The sequence below is a fragment of the Strigops habroptila genome, chromosome 2, assembly GCF_004027225.2.
Source record: "Strigops habroptila isolate Jane chromosome 2, bStrHab1.2.pri, whole genome shotgun sequence".
NCBI lineage: Eukaryota > Metazoa > Chordata > Aves > Psittaciformes > Psittacidae > Strigops > Strigops habroptila.
Window position 1 is genome coordinate 103864103 of NC_044278.2, and position 11756 is coordinate 103875858.

General features: G+C 38.9%; 1 protein-coding gene across 1 annotated transcript in view; it reads left to right on the forward strand.

The window, feature by feature from the left end:
* Positions 1-6388, forward strand: part of MIPEP (mitochondrial intermediate peptidase) — a 68849-nt gene extending 62461 nt beyond the window's left edge. Inside the window, exon 19 of the mRNA XM_030475967.1 lies at positions 6139-6388. Coding sequence (XP_030331827.1) covers positions 6139-6233 — 95 coding nt within the window. The 3' untranslated portion in view covers positions 6234-6388. The remainder of the gene's footprint in view (positions 1-6138) is intronic.
* Positions 6389-11756: the final 5368 nt, after the last annotated feature.

Below are 11756 nucleotides of genomic sequence, written 5' to 3' on the forward strand. Positions count from 1 at the left end.
AAATTCATCTGTGGAAATACAAGTGGCTTTACCATAGTGGAACATGGTACAATCGGTTTGCATGGTCTTATAGGAAACAATGTCAAAGGCCTTACTGACATACAGGTAGACAATATCCACATCTCTCTCCTCTTGTACCAGGCCAGTTGTTTCATCAAATAGGGTTATCAAGTTGATTAAGCATGACCAGCCCTTGATGAATGCATGGTGACTATTCCTCATTACTTTTTTGTTGTTCATGAGTCTGGAAATGGTTTCCAGGATTTGCTGCTCTACCACCTCCCTCGGGATTGAGGTGAGACTGACCAACCTGTAGTTCCCTTTGGTTTTCCCTCTTGCTCTTCTTGAAGATAGGAGTGACATTTGCTTTTTTCCCAGTCTTTTGGCACTTCTTCCAGTTGCCATGATTGATCAAAGATTACTGAGAGTAGCTTTGCAGTGTCATCTGCCAGCTCCTTCAGTACTCATGGGTGCATCGTACCAGAGTCTGTGAGTTTATATATATCCACTTTACTTAAGTATTCCCTGATCTGATTGTTTTCCATGAAGTGTACATCTTCCTTGCTTCAGGTTATCTCCCTGGCCAATTTTGTATTCTGAATATTACTTCTAGACTCTGTGGTTCTTTAAAATTATTTTAAAGATAAATTTTCAAAGATACCCAAGATAATAAAAATAACCAGAATTCATCAGCAGATTCCTTGCCTGTGCATATTGTGATGTTCGTTTGTAGACAGTGCAAAAGTTAAACAACCATGATTGAATGGCTCCCTGAAAAATGAAATTGAGGTGACTCAGGTGTTTTGACAAGTTAATAATTTGATTGCTTGCTTGGGATTATTTGAGGTTAAATCATATAACACATATGATGGGAAAAGCTTATATGTTTATGCTTAATTGCTCTGAATTTACTATGAAAATTGAGAATTAAAGGAGAAAAGTAAGAACAGTTACTTGTTCTTTAATTTGTTTAGGTTCAGTCAGCTTCTGACGCTCTTTGCTGTTTGTTTTCCTTTTCATTACGGATGTTCCAGAATACTTGATTTCCGTCTTTTGTTGGTTTTCATCAGTTGCAAAACTGCAGTCCCATAACTGATGACCAAACTGATTCCTGATTAAAGACAGATTCCTCCAGACTTAAAAGCTTGTTGATTTTACTCTTCTTCAGGGAAACAGTCCAGATTCTGTGCTTGTTAGTGCCATGTTTCGAAAACCTTAAGTTCCCTAGGCTGGAACTTGAGGCATTTTATTTATTTATTTTTTAATATAAAGAAATGCGCTTGTACAAGTCTGATTTTTGGATGCACATATGTAGCCTCACCCTTGAAATGCTTCTGTATCTTATTGTGAAGTTAGCAATAACCATTGACTGTTTGATAACAGATAACTTCACAAGTGAATTTTATTTATACAGTTTCTTTGTTGTGATTTTTCCCTCAGCAGCTATCTATCATCTTTCTTTTGTGTTTGGATATGACCCTGGCTTTTCATCTTTCTCCCACATGATTCCATAGGTGTACTGATTAGGGAAGATAAAGGATCTGACCTGCCATCCAGTAAAGTTACTGGCAAGATTCCTGTTTGGACTAGTCTTTAATTAAAAAACACAATATACTTTTTTTGTTGTTTGGATTTGATTCTCTTGGCATTTGTTTCCACTTAAAAAGAACCAAAACAACAACACAGAGGCTTTATGAAACCTTTTTTAACATTTTCTGAAGTGACCCCTTTTATCTTAATCTTTTGGTAATCTACAAAATACAGAAACAGTCACAAATACGGACAGCAGGAGCAATTAAATCATGAGCGAACAATGTTTTGTCCAAGAAGCTTGGGGTTTGTTTGGTTTTGGGGTTTGTGGTTTTTTTTTTTTTCCCCCCTCCTTATAGGAGAAATACAGTTTGAGAAGAACTTGGTTCTTCTGTCATTTTGAGTTGGCCACATGGCTCTTGCAGACCCTCTCCTTCCCAGGACTATATGGCATTAGGGATTCCAAATTCCTTTAAAGACATGTAACCCAGGTGTCCCTTCCAGGTCCAGTTGTGTGCTGGTTGCAGGTCTGAACAAGATTCAGGTGTGCACCATCCCTCCCTGTCTCCCTTGGCACTCCCTGACTGGAAAGAAACCCAGGTGCATAGGCAGAAAGTGTATTGCAGTGTGAAAAGTACTGGGTTGATGATGTGGGAACGTATCCTGGAGTGCACTTCTTCTGCAGTCTTCATGCAGTTATATTGCCCTTTGGGTCTCTGAAGAAGTCCCTGTGCAAAATACAAGTGAAGTTGTGTTCTTGACTTCTTAATGCTGTGTCATATTGGAGACATACTCAGCTGTGTGCATACATGGTAATCAATGTGTAAATAAAACCACATTTGCTCCAATGCAGTTTAAACTTTGTTTTTCAATGCCTCAAATTGTACTTTGTGGAATAATTAGGATTTGAAGAGGCTGTAAAAATCTTTCGGGTCTGTTTGAAAGTCTAAGAAATATGCATAAATCTTAAAAGGTGGTGTGACTGGCAGCATACGTTAACTCAAACTACATGGACCCAAAATAATTAGTGTTCCAAAGGAGTAGAGGCCAAATTTTGCCACAGGCTTTATTCTTCTCTCAATTTTCAGTGATTGTAGGTTATAGCTAACCATCTTTCCAAAGGGTGTGGTTAACCACAGTGCTGTAATGTGAAAGAAAACTTCAAAGCAGAGAAGATAAGCTATGCAGTTGCCTTAGGCTTGGGAGAGACTGACCTGAAATAGGAGTCGGGCTGAACATATAAAATACACTCATAGATTTTAAAACTGCAACCATCAGACCTTGTGGACATCTTACTAAATCATTTAGACTGAAGTGCTGAGTACTTACAATATATCAAAGCTGATCTTGCTTTGATATAGTTTAATGGTGTTTAAAGGGAGACATGACCATTCTTAACACATCTGTGTAAAGTAAGAGGTTAAAACACAGAAATACCATCAGTATCTGTTTCTTTTGGAGTTGTCTACTCTCTAAAATCTGTAGTTATTTATTTCATAAGGGCATGATCATTTTACTGCAGTAGGAGTTCAGCAATGACCTCAGTTACTCTTCATCCTTCCCTTGCAAAAGCAAATTCTGCTAATGTCTGCCTTTGATGTCAGTGGTGGGAAAACAGCAATGCAGTAGACCACTAATGCAAGAAATCTGAAATCTGTTTGTACTGTCAAAAGTTGGAACTACTGGGTAGGAGGTCATTTGACATCACCATTGCCAGAACGATTTTGAATTCTCCTACATATTTAAAACAAACCATGTGGAGTCCAAATGAATGCAATTTGTAACAAGCTTTGAGTGAGATTTGGTAAGACTGTATTCAGCTGCACTAAAATACATCCAAGTGCACTGTAGTTAATTATGTTTCTTTCATTCATTTTGTAATATCCGAGGTTGGAATGTTTTTGTTATGCTTTGCCATTTTTATGTAAGAGGGAAATTAAATCTACTTGAAGATAATCCCATCATCAGTCTCTGTTCTTCCCCCTTATCATTATATTGTTAGCTTTTCTTCTTTTGCAGTGTATTGATAATCATAGTTTTACGAATTGTCAACAGCAAAATAAATTTTAGTGTGTCAAAAGAATTGGCTAGGCATCCGGGCTGGCTGTTTTCTATATAGTCAGAATTGGAAGGGGGTTTTTTTTTTATATATATTTTTTGGGGCATGGGCAGTGGTGGTTATGTCTGTTACGGCCATCTTTATATACTGTCTATGCAGCATTACAGTCATCCTCTGTATTGATGTCTGACAGAAATGGGCACATTGGGTAGAGAAAAATATTTCTTTTATAGGCCACATCTTAAAAATTGGAATCTTGAGATTTTTATATCTGAGCTAGTCATTGAGGTTTCCTTTCTGGGATAAAGGGAAAAGTAGGTTCTTCATAGGCACAACTCATCATAAAGTAGACCTCTGAAAAAGGTCAGATGAGTGGCACCCAGGAAGGTTTTCCTACTGTTCAGTCCCTAGAAGTAGAGCCAGTTAGTTCAGATAGAAATGCCTGAGGCAAAATGAGGCCAAAAAAAAAGGCAAAACCAGTTGCAGTGTTGGGACTGGACTGCTCCAGCTGAGTTTAAGATGAAGCTCCAGAAGTCATGCATGACAGTACGTGTTCCATTGCTGCCATCCATGTCACCTTCTTAAGGCATTCTCTAAACTTCAGAGAAAAAAAATGCAGGAAAATAATGCAAGTTTAAACTGGGATTTTTCCAAGGCTGTTAGGAAGCAAATATGCATGTCCCCCAGCCAGCCTACTCAGGAACCTGAGAGGAGGAGTCTGCAAGAGGCCATGGCTCTCTGTGGAGATTGGATTAACAGCTGGTATCTGGACACATCTGTTTCTCAGCACAGCATATAGCAAGGCATTTTCATTGTGGACTAGAAGTAATTCTACAGCAATTTTATTAATGTTAGAGTAGCTGACAAGTTTACCAGGTATTTGGAAATATGAATTCTGTTCTCGTTCATTTTGAAAACAGTGTGATGCAAGCTTAATTTAACAGCAGTTCATGTCAACCTATATATAAGTACAAGATTTGTTCTCTTTTTAGTGTTCAGTATTAATCTACTGGGTCATGGCAGTTTGTGTTGACATTTGCAACGTGTGTTTAAATCAGATTGCAATGGGATTCTGTGAAGTCTTAGCAAGAAAATTCTTCTTGGTTGCTTGCACAAAATTACCTTGAGGTGTTCTGTTTCCTGGTGGGTTTTGAATCATTGTATTCTAGTGAAAGATTCCAGTCTTTAGCAGCATGCAATTATAATTTCCACTGAAAGCAAATATTGTGGAGGATGTGGAAGAGTATAAAATTATGTTCAGTAGGTACGCTGATCAGAAAGGGTAGAAGGAGGTTATATTTACATTGACATTTGTCAGAAAGAACAGATCACTTCAAAGAAGTACAAAGATTAAATTTTACATTATTGGCAGCTCTACTGTTTGGATTTCTTTTTTTTTTTTTCAGGTACAAGTAATGCAGTAGATTTCCATATATAATATTGGAAATGTTCATAACACTGAAAAGACCAACATTACATTAATGTTAAGTACAAAGAAACATCTGAAAATAATTTAATCATAGGATCATAGACTAATTTGGGTTGGAAGGGACCTTAAAGATCACCTGGTTCCAACCCCCTGCCATGGGCAGGGACACCTTCCACTAGACCAGGTTGCTCCAAGCCCCATCCAACCTGGCCTTGAACACTGCCAGGGATGGGGCAGCCTCAGCTTCTCTCGACAACCTATGTCTCACCACCCTCACTGTAAAGAATTTCTTCTTTATATCTAATCTAAAACTATCCTCCTTCAGTTTAAAGCCATTACCCCTTGTTCTATCAATTTACAGGATACATTCTCATGCTTTCTAAAAACTGGGATTCTGGAGGAAGGTGTGAGATTTTTAGCTGCTCTGTTAATTGTAGAATTACCTGACAAAGTAGTTGAGCATGATACTTCATTATGCTAATTTCCCTGTCTGTTATTGTGTAGCTATGCTAGAGCTACAGATGCATTAATTAAAATCCTTAATAAAAGTCCTGATACTGTAAAAAAAAAAAAAAAAAAAAAAAAGGCAAAATTAAAACTGCAGTGCACTGAAAATGCTTTTGTTTGAGTATGTTTCATACCTTGTGAAAAAATTCAGAGATTTTTGTACTTTAAATTAAATGCTATTAAGATGTGTGTAACACTTTGAGAAAATATGTTGGTTTTTCTGGCTCTGTCAGACCTGAGGCTTAGCAGATAAGGATTTAGATATCCACTCAATCACCGATTTATTCCAGTCGCTTGGAAATGACTGAATATACAGCTACATTGCTTTAAAATGGATATAATTCCATGCTTAAGCAAGATAGTACTGATAAAAATCAGTTAACAATCTTCAAACCTGTCAATTCTGTGATAACTTGTAATAGGTAGCTTGGAGAAATTAAATAATCCTTATACACTATAATTGCAATTATTTCTTGACAAAGAAATGTGATTGATTGATAGCTGCTTCTGTTGTATTGTGACATTAAAAGTTAGATAGCAGTGAGTATTATTATTGACAAAGCTTTCAAGGCCATAGTATTCTTGCTAAGAGTCTGTTGTCTTGGTTTTGTAGGTATGCTTCAGAAATCACCTTCAGTTGAAGATTTGGTGGATGCCCTTGTTTCAGACCTCGACCAGGACTTCGAAACATTTATCATGGACTCATAAAAATATTCAACAGAACTGAATTGTTTTATGGAAGATTGCATATGTCTTCATAATTGTGGATAAAATATTGTTGTGACTGGTTTTGCTTCTTGGTGAACTCTTGTAAAAGTTTGAATACTCATGTTGGTGGAACATTAATAAATCATTTCATTGGATCACCTGGTTTCATTTATGAAGGTGGTGGCTTTCAGTTGCATAAGAGCTCAAGCATGGAATTTGAGAGAACAAATCCTCTAGCATGTACTGTTGGAAAATTTGATCTTGTTGGAACAGCTGTTTAAATAGGAATTGAGCTCATCTTTGGTGTGAGTGGAGTGGTATGAATGGTCTTTTGGTACACACATTGGATTCAGTATTAGGGCATACCTGTTAAAATGTCAGGACCCAGAATTGTTAGTGTGTTTCAGTGTTCAGGGGAGTATTTTCTTATCTAAATGAGTCCTGTAGTCCTTTATGTGTTACCTGGGTGTGTTTGTTTTCTTGTCTAGTGATGGTTTAGTTTTGCCCACAATACTTTAAGGGCTTTGCTGGATGAAGTCCATTATGTTTCGGTGAATATGGATTTGTAGGCATTTTAATGATTCCATTGCAGAGAACAGTTGACAGTTACTATCGAAATATGCTGGCGAAGTTGCTGCATAGGTACGGCCTGAATCTGGTCTCTGCATGATTGTTCACATGGAGTTTCCTTTTAATGATGAGTGGGATGAGTGTTGGGGAACTGTTTAACATAGAGGAGGGAGGGCAGGTTGGGGGGGGGGGGGACAAAATCAGTCAAAACAAAGACTTTTTTCTGAGATAGGCTGGAGCAGTTTAAGGTTGTACATGCTATAATGGGTGATGAACAAAAGGAATATTATCAGTGGGGGTTTCTTCTTCTCTTGAAGTAAATTGTGAAATGGTATTTGAATGCCTATTAAAAAAAAAAGTGAATTTTTCTCTAGACATGGCCTTGTCTTTCAGAAGTCCTTTGTAGGTTGTCACAAAAGGTATCAAAAATGTCCTGCTCAGAGGAAATGCAGTGAAAGAAGCAAGGGAGGGAGAGAACCAAGGCTGAGAAATGAGACAAATAGCTGAGAGAGTAGCAAGTGAAGAATAAAGATAACCAGAAAAAGTAGATGTTTGGGAAGGGATGAATTAGAGTGACAGCTGATGGGATGATTTGCATCTGGTTTTTAGCAGACTTTGTGCTATTTGTTGTCATTTGATATTTTACCCTGTTTTTTGTCTAGTTTTGCATGGTGGGAATTTGTCTTGTACGAATAGCACTGCCATTACCCATATAGCTGAGTTTAGACATTTATAGACATGAAATGTTTTGGTTAAACAATAGCAGGCATATTTTTAGACATGTACCACAGCAAGGCTTCAGTGTTGTATGTCTGACTGACGGCATCCTGTATCTACAGATACAGAATTGGTTGCTGCCTACCAGGAAAGATGGATGGTTTTGTTTAACAAACTAGGTGGATATTTTGCTGTAAGTTAAGTGATTAAAAAAACCCACAAGAACTAAACACATGTAAATTTAGGTGTGAGTAAAAGCACACTGTGAAAATGAGAAGTTCTCAAAAGGATACAATAGCTCATGAATGTAAATTTAACAACCCCTTGTAGAGTATTTAATGGAAGTATGTGATAAAGGGAATTCAGGGGTGTTGCTAAGGGAGCCCTGTGTTGCTTGTTGCTTTGGTTTTGTACTGGAGCAAACTACCAATAATCTTCATCTGGAGCTGGCACATGTTGAAAGATCCAATGCGACAAAAAAGAACATAGCAAAAGGAAATCCTAGTGCTGACATGGCCCTGGGAGCACTTTGTTAAAGAAAATAAAGCATCCTGATTGGCAGAATAAGCAGAGCATTTATAATGAAGAGATTGCCCATAGATATTAATTTGAAAGAAATTCAATTGATGTTATTCTAGCGTGTAGATACTTTATCAAAATATGTGTAGTAGTCACACCGTCTTATGCCAATGGCTGCTATTACTTCCTTATTTCAATGTCTCATTTGATGCTTCTGTAAACAACAGCCTTTTCAACGTTTTATCAGAGTGGCATCAAACAACATCTTCCTAATACTGAAATCAGATATACACAAAAAAAGGAAGAAAATCTTGTCTTTTGCCAAAGCATAGTGGACTGTAGCTATTGTTGCAGATTAATAGCTCTTGGGACATTAGACAAAGATGGGAGCTGATGGAAAAATAAATACAACTCAGAGTGACAGTTTCAGTTTCTTTGAGAAGAATCTCTGTTGACTCCAGTAATTTTTGTTTCATGAAATAACTTTTGAGGACTGAACAGTAGGTGTGATTAAACCTCTTGAGAACACGTTGTATCACCACTATGATGCTTACTACAGAAAGGGAAATATTATTTTAATTTTTTTTCCCCTCTTTTTTTGGTAGTTTATAAAAATGCTTCCAGCTGTTCAAATGTCTGATGCTTTTTGCTTTCTTTTCTTCTTTTTGAGAGACTTTTATTTTCCAGCAAATATGTGTTCTTTCAGTAATGTGAAACCTCTCTTGTGACCAGCAGTGTAACTCTTCATAAATGTAAAAACCACTATAATCCCTTTCCAGCATTCCGTATTTTCCCACTGGGGCTGCTGAACTAGCTAGCCAAAAGTTGGTTTTATAACAGTCTAACTCGGCATCATGCTTTTAATCTGAAATTGTACTATGATTTGGATTTTAGCTGCTACAGAAAATAAGTAGTGAACATCTTCAGAAGAAATTACACCCCGGTGCAATCCTGAAATAATAACACATAATTACAACACATCAGAGAAACACACACAGATTACATTTGATAGTCTGAGGTGTCAGCTCTGCTTTTTTTTTCGCATGTATGATGTGATTATTTTTCTGATTCACTTAAGACAGACTGAAATATTGCTTAATAACTGCTTTCTGGTGACATAGATGCAGCTGGTGCTGCATGGAGTTTTCTAAACACCTTACCAACAAAGACAACAGGAGTAGAGGGCAGCAGCTTAGTGCAGAAGACAGAGAAGAGAAGGGAAATAGGGCAAGGAAGAACTGAGCATAGATAAGAAACCAGGCTTGAAAAAGGATTGATACAGAAGCAAAATGACCTCTGAGTGAAAAACTAGGGGGGGGTAAAAGAGAGTTTTCTTTCCAAAGCAGTAAGTCTAAAATGGAAATTGCAGCCCTGTCACTAACAGAAAAGGCAGAGGTGCTCAGAAACATTTCTGCTCTGCCTTCTGTGGAAAGCCAGATGGAAGAATTTGTATCGTATGTTGATAAAATACTTTCTACAGATGTTAAATAGCAGCTTGTACAGCGGGTCAGACTTTAAATCTGTGCAACAGTTAAAATGAGTATATATCACAGTAATGGAGCTTAGTTTCATAGGTAACACTAAGATGGAAATACAGAGATAACACAGCAATGTTGTTGGCTCAAAATATGCATTATCAGAAAATTAAAATATCTTAATTAGGATACAGAAGCAGAAATTTGAAAGGTCGATCACTGGTCTGAAAACAAGCTTTCAACAAGAGCCAGTAGCTGAATGTTGAAATGAAACAAATCTGCCTCTAATCTTTAGTTTACTTTTTGACAGCAGGGACAGCTGAGCACTGGAACATGAGTGAAGGATGGTGCTGGGTTTCAATAATCAGTATGAGAAATTAATATCAAAACTGGACTATTTTCTCAAAACCCTGCCACGTTAGTTCAGATTAATTCAGAGAAGCCCTGTAGCCTCAGTTGTGCTAGGGGACAGCCGTCTTTCCTGGTCTTGTGAGCTGTGATATGAATGAAGACAGTGTCTTTGGAAGGAGATTTTGCCACGTGGGTAGCAAGTCCATGCTCACGGGGTAACTGTCTTGCTGATGGCTTCACGATGAGTGAAGAGCTGGAAAAGCAGTGTGAGCCAAAGAGCCTCCTCTGCTTGCTGCTCAGTGGGAAGCTCTGTGCATCTGCTATCTCGGATTCCTTCTGGGCAAAGTATTCGAGATTTGCTGTTCCCAGAGCCAGGGATTCATTCAAGTGAGTGCTTTACCCTGGCAGGTTTGCAGTATACCAAAAGAGGAGCATTACATTAAAATTAGAAGACCTAAAGAATTTGAGAATTGAAAATGCACGATTGCAGAAAGCAAGCACACGGATATCCCTGGGAGACAGACTGTGGGAGAACAGCTAGTGTGCTTGGGGTGGAGAGAGAAGGAGATAAAAGATAAGGAAGTATAAATCAGCACCAGCGGGACTGCCTGTCGGCCCTTCTGATCTTCCCCAGCCTGAGATTTGTTTACCTTTTAAGTCCTCTGCGGCTGCTCTTCAACAGATGGCTCTTTAAACGGAGTGCCACGGCACGCCGGAGCCACGCAGTTGTAGGAAATCATTATGGCTGCTTGTTCAGAGGAAGTGTCCAAAAAATCTGTTGAAGACAAAATACTTAAACCAGAAGCAAAGTGCTGATAAAGATCTGACAGGATGGCTGGTCTGTGCTCTACTGGTGTATGGATTTAAAAACACAATGGGATGGCAGCAGGATGCCTCTTGCCAAACAGTTGCCTGTGAGCCTGTAGCCTCTAAGACAACTTGTAGATGGCTAAAGCTTGCCATTACAGCTGCCTTTGCACTTGAGGAGAAGAAACAGGCACCTTTTAAAAGGGATATATCCTACCTGTCTTGGAATGGGATGAGCCAGCTCTTGCAGATGCCTTTAGCTGCTCCAGTAACCGCAAGAGAGCACAGATGGCTGGGATAGAAGTAGGGGAATCCTGTTTTAAATTTGGAACACCTCGAAGCACCAAATTTACTCTTTTGACTTCACCATTTTTCGTCATCAAATGCCACCATTGCTAGCTTTTACTGACTGTTATAAATCATAGAATCACTGAATGGTTTGGGTTGGATGCGACCATGAAGCTCATCTAGTTCCAATCCCCCCTGCTATGGGCAGGAACACCTTCCACTAGACCAGGTTGTTCGAAGCCAATATAGTGACTGAGTTTATACATTAATGACAGTATGTAGTACAATATTAAAATAGTTGTAGAAGATGCTTTTAATTTATCTCCAGGACATCTTGGGGTTTATGAAGTGGCTTTAGGCAGCTGACCCTCCAACTCCTCACTTTACTCCTTAGACAACTCCAAACATCCCCCTTCTCCCTCTGATCTTTCAGTTCCAGTGGGGCATGGCCCAAGGGGTAGGAGGAGGCAAGGGGAGATTTGGGCTGTGGTTGTGATTATGTCGGAGGAAAAGCAAAATGGCAGCATGGCAGGTTCTTCCCACCCTGACCAAGGCTGCTACTGGCATGTGCCCATATAGCCTGAAGTGTACCTCATGCTTGAACAGTATTTCTCACCTGCCTTCCCCACGCAGCGGGAGGTGAGTGTTGGGAAAGCTGAGCCTTGGGGAAATGTCCCAGATGTGACCCGCTGAGCAGGCAAACCCATTGCTAAGCTGGGGCAAGTTGGGATGGATGAGCCCCCTTAGGTTGCATGCCATGGGACAGCAGCAATCTCAATACACTGCAGGCAGCTGC